This window comes from Lepidochelys kempii, chromosome 11, assembly GCF_965140285.1.
Source record: "Lepidochelys kempii isolate rLepKem1 chromosome 11, rLepKem1.hap1, whole genome shotgun sequence".
Taxonomy (NCBI): domain Eukaryota; kingdom Metazoa; phylum Chordata; order Testudines; family Cheloniidae; genus Lepidochelys; species Lepidochelys kempii.
In genome coordinates this window covers 38,920,630-38,934,933 of record NC_136390.1, presented here as the reverse complement: position 1 = coordinate 38,934,933, position 14,304 = coordinate 38,920,630, and the positions used below count along the sequence as shown (strand labels likewise).

The 14,304-nt window shown below is 39.0% G+C and overlaps 1 protein-coding gene across 1 annotated transcript; it reads right to left on the bottom strand.

Moving 5' to 3' along the window:
- Positions 1-3,314: 3,314 nt before the first annotated feature.
- On the bottom strand, positions 3,315-13,749 carry KLHL41 (kelch like family member 41). Its single transcript, XM_073304741.1, has 6 exons — positions 12,640-13,749; positions 9,261-9,418; positions 9,065-9,172; positions 5,973-6,158; positions 4,744-4,890; positions 3,315-3,685 (listed from the first exon to the last, which is right to left on the bottom strand). Exons 1-6 carry the CDS (start codon positions 13,747-13,749, stop codon positions 3,574-3,576), a joined length of 1,821 nt encoding a protein of 606 aa, XP_073160842.1. The 3' UTR covers positions 3,315-3,573.
- Positions 13,750-14,304: the final 555 nt, after the last annotated feature.

Below are 14,304 nucleotides of genomic sequence, written 5' to 3'. Positions count from 1 at the left end.
CATCTGTGTTAGTCACACATCCTGAAGAAGGGCTGTTATCTTGTAGTGCTGGTTTAAAAAAAAAAAAAAAAAAAAGTCCTGAGAAAAAGAGCTTCAAAGTCTCCTAAACATGTGACTTTTCCACTGGTACCAGCTAGTTAATATATTAAGGAATACTGAAACAAAATGAATTAGCTAAACATTCATGGAAATCAATTAAATTTTACTTGGGGAAAAAACCTATTACAATAAATAGACTAAAACTCCAAAAATTTTACTATATTGTTCCTCTAGAGTAAATGTTATTTATTTAGTGAACACTGTGTGTGTGTGACCCTCTGGGTGGTGGTCTCTTGCCAGGGGATTTTACAATCGAAAAGGAATTACAATTCATTTGTTAAGGGTATTAACAGGCAGCAAGTGTTGATAGTTGTCAATATCAGGGTCCTATTGGTCAGCAACAGGTGTCTTAATTCTGTGTCTGAAGTCAGAATTGGGCCTTTGTGGAGGGAGTCTGAGTTTGCTTTACTCATGACTACAGCCTATAGCAAAGGCACCAAGAACTCTAAAAGAGCCTGCAAAATAAACTACAGAACCACAAGCGAGCATTTTGGGTAAGTGTTGAAAAACAAAGGAGAAGTTGGAGAGCCTGTGTGCTTACAAAGAGAAGACCCAACAAACTATCAATCAGTGTCTCTCATTTCAGTCTTGGATATAGTGACTAGAGCTAATGCCATGTATGTACTTTATCTTGATTTCAAGTAGTAAAAAAAACTTATATGGCACCAGCCATAGGCCTCAATTGCAATTGGGGCCCAATTATGCTAGCTGCTGTAGAAACGTACAGTTCAGGTTTTGCTGCTGACTCAAATACAATGGATAACAGAGCAGGGGTAAGGTTGACCTGTAGATCACAAGCCAAAAGGCTTTTCGGGTGCTGAAAAGTATGAAAACCCTCTTATTCAAACCCAGTACTCCTCCATGTACAGAGACAAAAAGGAGGTGGAGCCTAAAGGCATAATCCATATCTCAATTATCATTTGAGATAATATTAACACTTTAAAGTGTATTGTGCTAAACTGCACAAAGGCACTTTTAATGTGCAGTGTCCACGTGGGATTTAAGTGTGGAATAGTTAGTGCACTTTAAATTCACACTACCTATTTTAGACATACTTACCTGTGTAGACAAGCCCTGAATTATCAAGGCAATCCAGCGTACGGCTGGCAGCAAAGATCAATGTAAACAGATATTCCTAAAATTATAGGGCCAGTTCCTCAGATGGTGTAATTCCATTGGCTTAAACAAGGCTGTCAATTGACTTCAGCTGAGGAGCTGGCTGATACTGTGTGCTCTGGGGAAAACCGAAAAGGTGAGACCTGGGAATATACTTGTACAATGTCATCCTGGAATGCGTTTTTGTGCCTGTGCCTTTGAGACATGCTATATTATCTCCCCTGGAAGTATCTACATTCATAGTGGGTTTTTTTAATTTTTGTACAGTCCTGACATATTTGCTACAATCATATTGGATTAGATTAGTGGTGTTTCCTCATTCATGTGCCATAAAAATACCAGCTGTACTATATTTTAAAGAATATATAATGCTAAGTTATATTTTGGCCAAAGGCTGCATGAAATTTGTATAATTGCAATTTGATAAAAATTGAATATACAACCATCCAAAGCCACCAATACATTTTCTTTGCTGATTCCTAGCTGCATTTTAGTAAATATGTCCAAAATTAGCTCTATCCAGACCTCGCTTTCCCCTTTCAAATTGTGGGAAGCGTTGCATAGCAGACAGTTGTTGGTGCTCGCGAGGCTTGTTGCTTTTCACAGGTCTCTGGAGTGTTTAAAAAAAAAAAAATTATTCCAAGGGCTTGCTGACTCAGTCATGTGCATTTAGCATGGTCCTCTTCCCAGATGGGTGGTGCGCAGGAAGATATTTTGACACTTACCTTTGGAGATGTGATATTAGATCACATGCTGCAAAGATCAATGCGTTCCTCTTCACTGGAAGGAGAGTTGTGGTGTTGCGAAGCATGTACATAGTTACTGAAGCCAAAAAGGGCTGTGTGAATATACTGCTTCAACCTGCTGCCACTCCCCATGTTGTAAATAGCACAACTAAGTCCCTGCTGCCTGATGGAACTTCAGCTTGGTGGGGAGATGGGAGAAAGGAAAAGAAATTTTCAACACAGAATGAATTTCCTTTGATCTTTGTAGTGCAGCAAGAAAACTCATGCCTCTCCCCTTCCACATCTTATGATGCTTCTTAAACTCCCTTCAGTTTATCAATATCTTACTGAATACAGTCTCTCCAGAGCCCTATACGTGAAGTACCCTATTAGATAGATTAGTTGGGTGTGGATGTGATGAACAGGCTCACTAGGACTTTGGTCCCAGCCCCTCTTTGCAGGTTTCCTCCATTTGCACACCTGCACTCTCAACAGAAAAAGTCTAAGAGTTTATGATGCCAAGTCTCATAGCATTGTTTCTACAAAATGCCCTTTGTTGTTTTCTTCTCCTGCCTCCTCTAACATATGTAAGTTATTAAGGAATGTAGACTTTTTGTATGATGATGACTATGACTTACTGAGCAGCAGACATAACTAAACAAGCACCACTAAGACCGAGACTGCCAAGATATTTTTCATATCACTTTTTAAATAATTTTTCCTTACTACTATTTAGAAGCCCTAATTGAAATTCATTTCTTCACTGAAAATATTTCCCTTTGTCACAGGTACACGCCGAGGGTTTATCATTGGAGGGTTGTTCATGAGTGCTAGGATACGGGCCTTGAAAATGTCTTACAAAAACATTACGGAAGAATCTGCTTTATAAACAAGCCAAAAATCACAGCAAAGAAAAAAAAAATTACAAGGATTTTGCAACCAGAAGAAAAAGCAAAGCATGTCAAATTGTAGGGCTAATAACCTTGTAAACTTCTGTTTTCATGGCTCACAGAACCACTAGTACTGCATTAACTGAAGCATGTTTCCTAGGCCACATGATGTACCTTTGCCTTCAATAGGCTTATGCATATGTCAGATTCAATTACTCTCTTCTAAACGGTGCATATAAAATATGTTTGTAGATCTGGCAAGACAATGCAACTTTTGTGTATATGATTGGAGTGGAAAATAAAGCTGTATAAACAGCATGTCAATAGTAAGACAAATAGAACTAGCAGGTAACTAAAAATTAATTGGCTTTAGTGATGTCTCTCACATCTGTGGTGGGACTTCTTAAAACTTTTTCAAGATAAGTGCCCAACACTGTAAGCAGAACTCTGGTTAATTCAATGAGAATTTCACACATGAAAGGACTGAGTTTCACATGATATCTTCATTTATTCAAAACCAGTTCCAGTCAACGTCAATCAGAATTCTTTCTGATTCTAACCTTGAGCGAAAAGTTAGTTTTGGTTTATTATCTAAAAAAATTAGTAACCATTTAAAACACAGCTGCAGTCACAGTTTAAGGGACACTTAGCTATAAATCTCTGTACAGTTTGTTTTTCGCAACAAAAATAAAATTACCATAATCAGAACTCCCTCCTCATATTTAATTTCCTAGCCTTTTTGTTTACAGCTTTGATAGCTTGAATAGATTTAAACGTGTTGAAAGGCAGGAGGCTCCAGAGGCATAGCGAATCTCCTTCAACATGCCACACCATTCTTTCGTCTCGTCGTCATACCTGCAGTTAATAAAAATACTGTGAATACAAGTCCACTTCAATTTCTTAGCTCTTTGAGCATGACCTTTTCCCTCAGACACATGTATAAAATGGAAAATAATCCACAAGTAAAGAGCTCCCAGCAGCTTTTGTGTTAAACTGTTACTACATAAGAGCCCTTCTATCCTTCCAAATAGAATGTTAGGATGCTCCGATTCTTTCCTGCTCCCTTTGTCCCTTTAACTTATTATTGGCTAGGCACCTTGCAGCATGCTTCCCTCATCCCTGGAACAGTCTCCTGGTGCCTGTTCTCCAAGTATCCCCTCTCTCCCTCTTCCAATCATTTCTAAACTCATTTCTTCCCAGAATCCTTTCCACCTTCCCACCAATTGCTCCCCATGCCTTAAGTTACCAGAACAATTCTGGAGTTGCAGACTATATGGGATTTTTCACATATTTTAGCTAATTCAGATTCAAACTCTAGAATGTGTGTGAGACTCTCCTTAAGGGAGTTTGGTCTAGAAGTGTATATGTGAATTGCAACTCATCTATCTATTAGTGTATGTGAATGTAATAATAGGGATAATACTGTCCATTTTGCTGTCTCTTTCAGATCATCCTGCATCAGAGAACATAATGAGCTAGAAATTGTTTAAGCAACTTAAGAAAGAGGCTTGCAGCATTGTGTACAAAGTGACATTAGGGTACTTTAGCCAAAAAGTCAGAGTGTAACATGTATTTCACTGTATGGAGCTGAACAGACCCAGAAATACTGCACCCCACTTTCCTTTTTCTATACTTTGCTGTAGCCTGCAACTGGCGGGATGTGACTTAGAATGTACTGTTTACATTATTTCACCAGAAGGTGGAAGTATTCCCCAGGTCCAAGTCTCACATCCGTATTACTTCATAGCACACACAGATTGTGCTCGCCAGACACACTGGCAACCGGTCCCTTAAAGTGTATAAATAGTTCATTTATGAAATGAAAGGGTAATACTGATTTGACTTACTCCCTAGCTTCTATAAACCTCAAGGTGAATTTTCCATTTAGGAAATGTGATTACAATAGAACTTACTTCCATATGTCATTAACTTCATTGGGCGCAAATTCCTTGGACTCAAGTTGAACCATAGCAAAACCACCAATAGCATACAGAGATCCATTCAAGTTGACTAAACTGATAGAGCTTCTCTCCTGGGGGAATTCAGACATAACCTCCCACCTATACGTTATTATATTAAAAAAAAAAGGCAAATCAGTCAGACAATATTTAAGAAACATTCTGAACAGAACGAAAGAAGTATCTGAGATACCCCATGCTGACAACTATGGTTGGCAGAAACACAAGGGTTAAGGATTTGCCTTAGCAGGTGGGAAAGCCCATACCATACCAACACTGACATTCTGCTTCTCCATTCACCAGCATTAAGGCCAAAGTGTGCATGCTCAAGATCCTTTATGCAGGGAAGGTCCTCAATACTTCCTGCTGCAGCCTCCAAAGGGGGTGGGTGGGTGTGCACTTTCTGTTCACTCTGTTGATCCAGCATTAACATAATAGAGCAAGAAGAGTCAAGCTAATTAGCATTATGAGTTTTCCACTGCAACGTTACTCTCCCTTGGGCAGAATCATGGACGTAAAAACCTAAAACACTTGCACAGGTAAACCCTATCCAGCAGCAGTGTAAATGCAACAAGAATGTTATACTTTTCTGATAAGATAGGTTTAAATGCAGAATGAAAGTGTAAGAGAGCCATAAAAAATACTAAAGAAGGATGATAGATAAAATTACCTATATTCTGACTTGCTTTTGTCAAGCATTTGGGCAAAATGAAGAATTTCTACAGGAAAAGGTCACAGAGTAGAAGCTAAAGTCAAATATATTCTTCCCTACATGAGTAATTTTTTGGTAAAACTTCCACTTTTTATAGTATTAGTTTAATTCTAAATATGAGCTGGTCTGGGACAGAATATATTTAACTGGAAGTGTATCTGCTATGTAAAAGATCAGCATATTTTCTAATTTGACTTTATGGATTTTACAGTAATCTCATTACAATTATGACCTACCATAAATAGTGTAAGTAGTAATTAAGAGCATGGATTTGAAACTGAAAATCTGCTTGGAGTTTTTATATTAAATAGTAATTATTTGTGAAGCAAATAGTTTATCCTGAATTGTTTCCCCTGACCTTAACACGCACCTTTACCATTTTCCCCACAATAAAATTAATTAAAAATAAGGCAACTTAGTCACTAAAATTCCAATTAAAAATTGTTTAAAAATTGTCTGGATATGCACTCACTTATTTGTGGTGAGGTCAAAGGCTTCGACGGAGGCTGAAAGGCCTTCTTCAGTAACACCTCCTGCAATCACAATTTTGCCTTTATGGACAGCCACTCCAAACATTGAGCGAGCCACTTTCATGGGAGCCAGATCTCTCCAGTCTCCCTTCTTGGGATTGTATATAAATACCCTGTTAGTACATTTTCTGTGGGGAAAAAGAAAAACTCTAAGCATCTCTGGTAAATCCTTTGAATAGATAAGTTTAAAGAGACACCTCATTTAAGTGGATTTTCTGTGTAATGTATACTCAGTGAAAGAATGACACATAGAATCATAGAATATCAGGGTTGGAAGGGACCCCAGAAGGTCATCTAGTCCAACCCCCTGCTCAAAGCAGGACCAATTCCCAGTTAAATCATCCCAGCCAGGGCTTTGTCAAGCCTGACCTTAAAAACCTCTAAGGAAGGAGATTCTACCACCTCCCTAGGTAACGCATTCCAGTGTTTCACCACCCTGGAAGGAGATTCTACCACCTCCCTAGGTAACGCATTCCAGTGTTTCACCACCCTCTTAGTGAAAAAGTTTTTCCTAATATCCAATCTAAACCTCCCCCACTGCAACTTGAGACCATTACTCCTCGTTCTGTCATCTGCTACCATTGAGAACAGTCTAGAGCCATCCTCTTTGGAACCCCCTTTCAGGTAGTTGAAAGCAGCTATCAAATCCCCCCTCATTCTTCTCTTCTGCAGGCTAAACAATCCATAATCCCAGCTCCCTCAGCCTCTCCTCATAACTCATGTGTTCCAGTCCCCTAATCATTTTTGTTGCCCTTCGCTGGACTCTCTCCAATTTATCCACATCCTTCTTGAAGTGTGGGGCCCAAAACTGGACACAGTACTCCAGATGAGGCCTCACCAATGTCGAATAGAGGGGAACGATCACGTCCCTCGATCTGCTCGCTATGCCCCTACTTATACATCCCAAAATGCCATTGGCCTTCTTGGCAACAAGGGCACACTGCTGACTCATATCCAGCTTCTTGTCCACTGTCACCCCTAGGTCCTTTTCCGCAGAACTGCTGCCTAGCCATTCGGTCCCTAGTCTGTAGCTGTGCATTGGGTTCTTCCGTCCTAAGTGCAGGACCCTGCACTTATCCTTATTGAACCTCATCAGATTCCTTTTGGCCCAATCTTCCAATTGGTCTAGGTCCTTCTGTATCCTATCCCTGCCCTCCAGCGTATCTACCACTCCTCCCAGTTTAGTATCATCCGCAAATTTGCTGAGAGTGCAATCCACACCATCCTCCAGATCATTTATGAACACATACCTAGATCACAGTGTTCCTGCTCATCACACTTATTTCAGATATAGGTAAATGGCTAAACAAAGGTGGGTGGAGATAGAAAGAAGAGCTAGGCACTTTGGGTTTTTTAATACTAATATGTTAACTAGATCATCCTGATTGAATTTGCTCTTCCAAGTGCATATAGTGCTGTACAAGGACTTTTAATTCTTTTAGAAGTCAATACATACAAACACAATTCATTGAACTAACTACATGGTTTGATAAACCTCTGTCTGAGCCATGTTAATTATTATTCCTCCTTCTCCGCACCTGAGGTTCTCTCATTTCTAACTTAGACTGAATATTCCGTAGGGAGGGACAAGGCCTTTTGTATTTCTGTAAATCCCCATTCACATCCATAGCACTGGATATAAATGTTATGCTATTTACATAGTGCCATAATGTGTATGGTGCTTTACACACAAGAAAAAATGTCCCTGTTCCATATAGCTTGGTTAAGATGGCATGTGTTGAGGGATGGTAACAAAGAGAGGGGACTGAGCACAAGGATTACTGCAATAAGATCACACAGTTGCTTTAGTTGATTATATATAATCCTTACAATGTGTGCATTAACATGATACTGTCACTAAGCCTGGAAGACTACAGCTGATAGGAAGAAATGTGTATTTAAGGAGAGACTTGAGATGTAGAAATGGCAGATCAGGTCAGGATAAGAGGTTATTTGCTTAGGGGCTACAGTGTAGTTTAAGATAATCAAATAACTAACACTGTGGACTTTTATTCTTTTGCAGAATATTCTGTTTTGGAGAGATTTATCCACAAAATATGAGTACTGACGTACCCAGAGATAAAGCTGCAGGGGCAAGTCTACTGTCTGTGCACTAGACATTTTCAAAATGTAATTTATATACCATAGTTCCTTGATTACAAGAGTCAGGGTTTTCTCAAGCTATCTTCCATTGTAGTGGTTTTGTTGCATTAGTGTTTAATGTTGGAAAATTCTAACTCCTGTACACAATTTGATTCTTTATCCTGGTTTATAGGAAAAGTGAGAAGATTTGCTCATTGAGTTCTTGAGTTCCTCATTTTATATCCTGTACATGAAGAGCAAGCATTTCACTTCCAGTTTCTACTGGAATGGGAGGATCACTTTCACTCCAGGAGAATAAGACAGCAGCACCAAGTAGAGTGATGACCATGTCGTATAGTAGACAACCTGCTTTTAGAAATTAGCTAATTTCTGATTGTAGCAGACATCTCTGGCACTTGTCAAACAACCCTATCAGGGTGTCCCAAGTTATTTCTCAAGACTATGATGCTTTACATTGAGACACATCCTATTTCCACTCATGATCCTAGTTTCTTACTTTAATGAAATCATCATAGTATGTCTCTAAATACAGTGCTAACAAGGCTTTGCAATTTGGAATGATTAAAAACAGGAGTTTCAGTAGCTGGATAGAGTCATCAATGTGCTGCAAGTGTTTGTCGTGTATAATCTGACCAAGAAGCTAGGAATAAACTTTTTGTGAAGAACCCAATGAGAAACATTGAATCATGTATGCACAACAGAATATAGTATGACACAGAAACAAGAAAGCCAGCTAATCAAGCCAACTGGCCATAATAATAGGTATGTAGTACTTTATAATATCATGGATATTTTGTTCTAGATATCATAATGTGATTCCATGTACCAAAACTACAACCAGTTGCAAAAAAAAAGTGAGCTTTGATTGCTGAGTGTGAGGACACCCAACTAAACAATGCTACCAATTACCATGAAATTATTTCGTACTCACTTGTCATCAGTCTTTCCTCCAAGACAGTATATCATCCCATTGTATGAAATTGTTGCATGGCCATATACTTTGAGTGGAAGCTTTTTGGCCTCACTCCATTTTACTGCCCTGGAATTGGAAGATCATACTATTAAGGCAACTTAAATGAAAAAAGGGTTATTTTAAACATGCTCATAAACATAAACTGTCAACATACACAGGATCGTAGCACAATACCGAATCCAGAGATTCCTCTGTCTGAAGGTCCTTTCCTGCAATTACATACAGTTTGTTGTCCGACTCTCCCAGACCAAAAAGGCATCTGGCTGAAGGCAGTGGAGGAAGGCCTATCCATTCACCAGCAATGCTATCCAGCTGAAAGAACATCAAAATAGGAAATGTCAGGAAAGATGCATAGTAAAAGCCCACACAATGAAAACTGCTGTGTGAAATAGATTTAGATGCAGTAAGTGGATCAGTAATGCTCCACATTATATTTATTCTAACTGCCCATCCGCTGGATCAGCTGACGTGTGCCAACTCCCCTCCCCCCCCACAAGATAGTTACTGCCAACTTTTTCCACTCTATTCTCTCTCCAATACTCCTAGTCATTTTGTTTCTAGTTATTATTAATGTATGGCCTTGGCTCATCGTCCTGCACAGAGGGATCAGCAGAGGATTGCTGCCTATACCATATTAAGGGTGAGTCGAGTGAACCTGCACAGCACCCTGCCCCTAGCACCCAGGAGGCATTATGTCCCAAAGGGCATGCAGTTTCCTTCTAACTCTGCTGGAGCAATAAGTGCTCCTCCCATGGTTGTGCTTCAAAAGCTCTTAGGGTCTTCGTGTGCATACAGCAGAGTGAGGGTGAATTGTGACTTTTCTATAAGACTTAAAGGAACAAAAAAAAAAATCAAATACCCCCAAGGCTTGGTTTCTTAACAAACCAGTCTCCAGTCCCACTGGTCATATTACTGACTTCTCATGACACAGTCAGAAGATTTTGTTTCCATTCACTTTCACTGTGCTGTAAGCAGTCACAGAAGAGGAACAACAGGCAAACAGAGGAAAGACCGTGGGATGTTTTCAGAGACCTACCCTACATGAGATTGATTGATTTTTGTTTCTACCTATGTCCTTACATAACCCCCCCTCCCTGTAGTATCTGAGTACCTCCCCAGCAGTTAAGAATAGAAATCTCTCTTTTTCTTCCTTGCTTTCTAGCCTATAGACAATAGTGTGAGTAGTTTATAGTGGAATTTTTTGTTGGTATGTGAATGGATGTTTTGTGTGTCTGTGTGAGGTTTGTATTTAGCTCTGAGAGGTGAGGTGCATGGTTATTCTTGTCCCTGTGGAAATGAGTTCCATAGTCTAGGTCCAGCTCTGGTGAAACTTCTGGCTCCAAAACTCACTAGTTTCCCCAGTTGGTCAACAGTTTATTTGTTGCAGTGGAACTTGGGAATTAATGGACACAGATTCCTCAGGTAAAGGCCAGTTCAGGCAGATCTTTGCATATCAGGACAGAGGAACTCTTGCATCCTATTCATTATAGCCGATAACATAATCAGTGAATCAGCAATGTAACTGGTGTGGTGAATTTCCTTTTGTGTATAAGCTCTGATGGAGTAATGTACAATTAGAGACAAATTTATCGAGGGGCAGTAGCTTAGTTTTCTCCCACCTTGCCAGGCACTGGTAAGGCCAGTGAAGCAGAAGTGGTGGAGAAGCAGGGACTCATGAGGAATGGAAATGTTGTAGGTCTACTATGTTAAAACTTTGAAGGAAACAATCACCAAGCTGGTAGTGCAGAAGAGTAGAGATATTTTAGCAGTGAGCAACAGCAGCAACATTTAGGAGTAGCAAGGGGTGGGTGAATGGAATGGGGACAGGAGGGCAGCAGAAATTCAGGGCATGGATCAGGGAAATATGTAAAAAAGAGGATTCTGGAAATTACATCAATTACTAGCCTCACTCCTGTGGTGTGTGTCACTAAAAACCCCATGATGGAATTATAGCCTGATAATTCAGTTCTAATTCTAGATTAGATTTTCTGAAACCAATGTAACACTAGCACTGTAAGCAAATTTTTGTAGCAACTCTTGTACTTCATTGATTAGAGCTTTATGTCTATGTAAGGAAATGAAACAGTACTAATGTAATCTCTCTCTAGAAAACTAACTTTTCTTTCTAAAGATTGTAACCCCACTCATGACCTTAGTATCTGAACACGATATATTAATCCCTGAAACAGTTGCAATAATTGCAATAATTATTATAATATAATTATAATATATTATAATAATATTATAATTATATATTAGACTATATAATTATATATTATAATTAAATATTATATTATAATAATTATAATAATTGCAATAATTGCTATTTTCAATATCTGCCAATGACTTTAAAATTATATAACTTAGTATTGCCTTGTTGTACCATATGCTAACAAAGGATCCGATCTTGTACTCCTTAGGCTAATCGCCCACTGAAGTCAAGGATTTAGAAACAGAGCATACCATCCAATAAATCAAGAGATAGTTGAAATACCCAAGGGTACAGAATGTAGCTGTGTATCTAAAAACCCCAGGATAAGTTTGACATAAGCATACTCCTTGAGCTTTTTTGTGTGCTAATTTTACATCATCTGTGTCACTATAGTTAAGGCTCAGCCATAGTTTGTATTAACAAATCTTACATTTATATGGATTTAAATGTCCACATTCACTCTAGGCTGAAATATGGTATTTGGAGCATTATTACAGGCTGTTTGCCAATTTAAGAAGGTTGTATTTAAACTGACATATCTCAAATTACTTCAAGCTTTACAATTTTGGAAATCTGCCAGCCAGCAACATGGTAGGACACCTACTGATGGGTTTTTTTTGGAGGGGGGGAGAAAAGAGTTAAACTGGTTAGGACACTAAGGACCAGATTTTTAAAGGCATTTAGGAACCAAAAGATGCAGAAAGGCCCCTAGTGGGATTTTCAAAAGTGCCTAAGCACCTCTGATAGAAATCAATAGGAGTAAGAAATCTAGGCACTTTTGAAAATCCCACTAGGTGCATCTTTAAGTGCCTAAATACCTTTGAAAAATTGGCCTTAAGTGATTAAAACATGTTAACTAAACTTTAAGAACTTACCTAGGCCTTAATCCTGAATGACACAGAGAACATGCAATTCCCATGGGTTTCTGCACTGGATGCTCAGCACCTCTTAAGAATGGGCCCAAAATACAGATTTTAATAAAAGCTTTTGTTTTAATAGGAATCAGTTTAATATAGAAACCTGCCATTAAGGCATCTGTTAAAAGCCAAGCAAGTTGAGTGAAAGACAACATTTGTCCCTAATGGACTATGCTGTTCTGGGAGGAATTTCAAAGACTACAGCAACAAGTAAACTTTTATAGGAAAAATCATGTGACTGAAATTAATGAAATCAAACATTACCCTATTCGATATTTAGAGTTAAACCTAAATACTCTTCAGTAACTTGCAGAAAGTCTGTTTTTCATGTCATGCTAACACCAAACTGATGTTGAGGCTTATACCTGGAAAAAGCAGGACTGTAATGAATATGAGGCTTATACCTGGAAGAAGTAGGACTGTAAAGGCTGATCCTTGTTCTCCTCATCCACATACAGTCCTCCGACGACATAGACCTGATTTTGTTTGGTGACTATGCTGGAATGATTTCTGGGAATCTGTTCTGCCAGGGCTGCCAGGAAACATTCATTCTCTACAGGGTCATAAGCCACTGCAGCTGTGTCATTGACCAGAAGAATAAGGTCTTTGACAAACATACCATGTCTCGGAATGTCATTGAGGTATCCAGGGAGTAAATCTTCATCCCCTACATCACCATTTACTTCCCCTTCACCTGACTTTCCCTTGCTTACAGTAGGTTCAGGCAATTTTCCAGCAAAGGCATCCTTAATAACCTTGATTTTTTTCTGAAGATCTGAGTTGCTTTTGATTATATCATCCTTCTCAACATGCTCCTTGAAATATTTTTCTGCCATAAGACGAAAACGAATGCAGTCAAAAACTTCTCCCAGGCTCTTTATTTTGTTCTCTTTGTCTGTTCGGACCCATGTCATTACTGCTTCAAATACCACTTCTTCCTTTTCTACGTTTAAGCTGTCAGGTGAAATAACTGAGATGAGCTCATGGGGGGCAAGCTGCATGAAATCTTCTTCTTTGCAAATTTGCACAAAGTGGTCTGACACAAAGTCACGGGCAGACAATGCAAGTCTTGGGCAGTCAAGGAGGAGACCTAATCTAAGGATGGCTAGACAATTAGCAACAGCAAGTCTTTTCTGAAGATAGGATACACACACAGTGAATACAGAAGGGATCTGAAAGCGGCTGGCCAAAGCAAAAATATCTTGCACATTAGAGTCGTTGAGATCAATACTTGCAGAGTAAAGGTACTTGACAATCATATCCAGGACGCTAGGGTCCACGTTGTCGAGAACTACCTCCTTTTTTTTCTCTTCACTTTGCTCAGATAAGAAATACTCACGGAAATAAGGACTACAAGCAGATAGAATCAATCTGTGGCAAGGTAAGCTTTTATCACCAGCTTTTAGATAGCAATCAATGAACTTTTTCTCATCCAGGAGTTCCCTGAGGCCATCCTGAAGAAGCGTGGATTGGTAAAGGCGAAGCTCTTCAGTGAGTTCCCTTTGGGAATCCATTTTGTGAATAATATGGGTGTGTGGGAGGAAACTGAAAGCTTTAGCTGTTGTCAGCACTAAGGTCTGCCTGTAAAAAGGCAGATCAATGTGCTTTGCCCAGCCTGAAGTCTCTGTAATTTAATCCTTCCAACTAAATATAGGTACAGCCTCTTACAAGTTGGAATTTAGGCTGGATGGTGGTGTGGAAAGAAGAGTTGCTCTTGCAGCTGTCATAGATTGAAAGAAGCAACTGTTGCTTTTAGTCTCTAAGGGCAATCATTATGCATATTTAATCACTGAAACTTGCAGAGTAAGATATAATGCAATGTGAGTAAGGATGGCAGAATCTGGTCTTTAAGGAAATAGCTATGAATCAGATCTCAAATATAAACACATTACAGAATACTCTGAAATAAAAGTATTATCTGCAAAGGGTAAAGTTAGCAGCTATGATGTTATGTCTATTCACAGTGGATTCACAGAAAATGTTTTTTAAAGAGATTGCTTCACAAAAGTTGCCCAGTATGAATGTCTGGTACTTCATTATGAGTAAAATTCATTGTGATTCATTAGAGA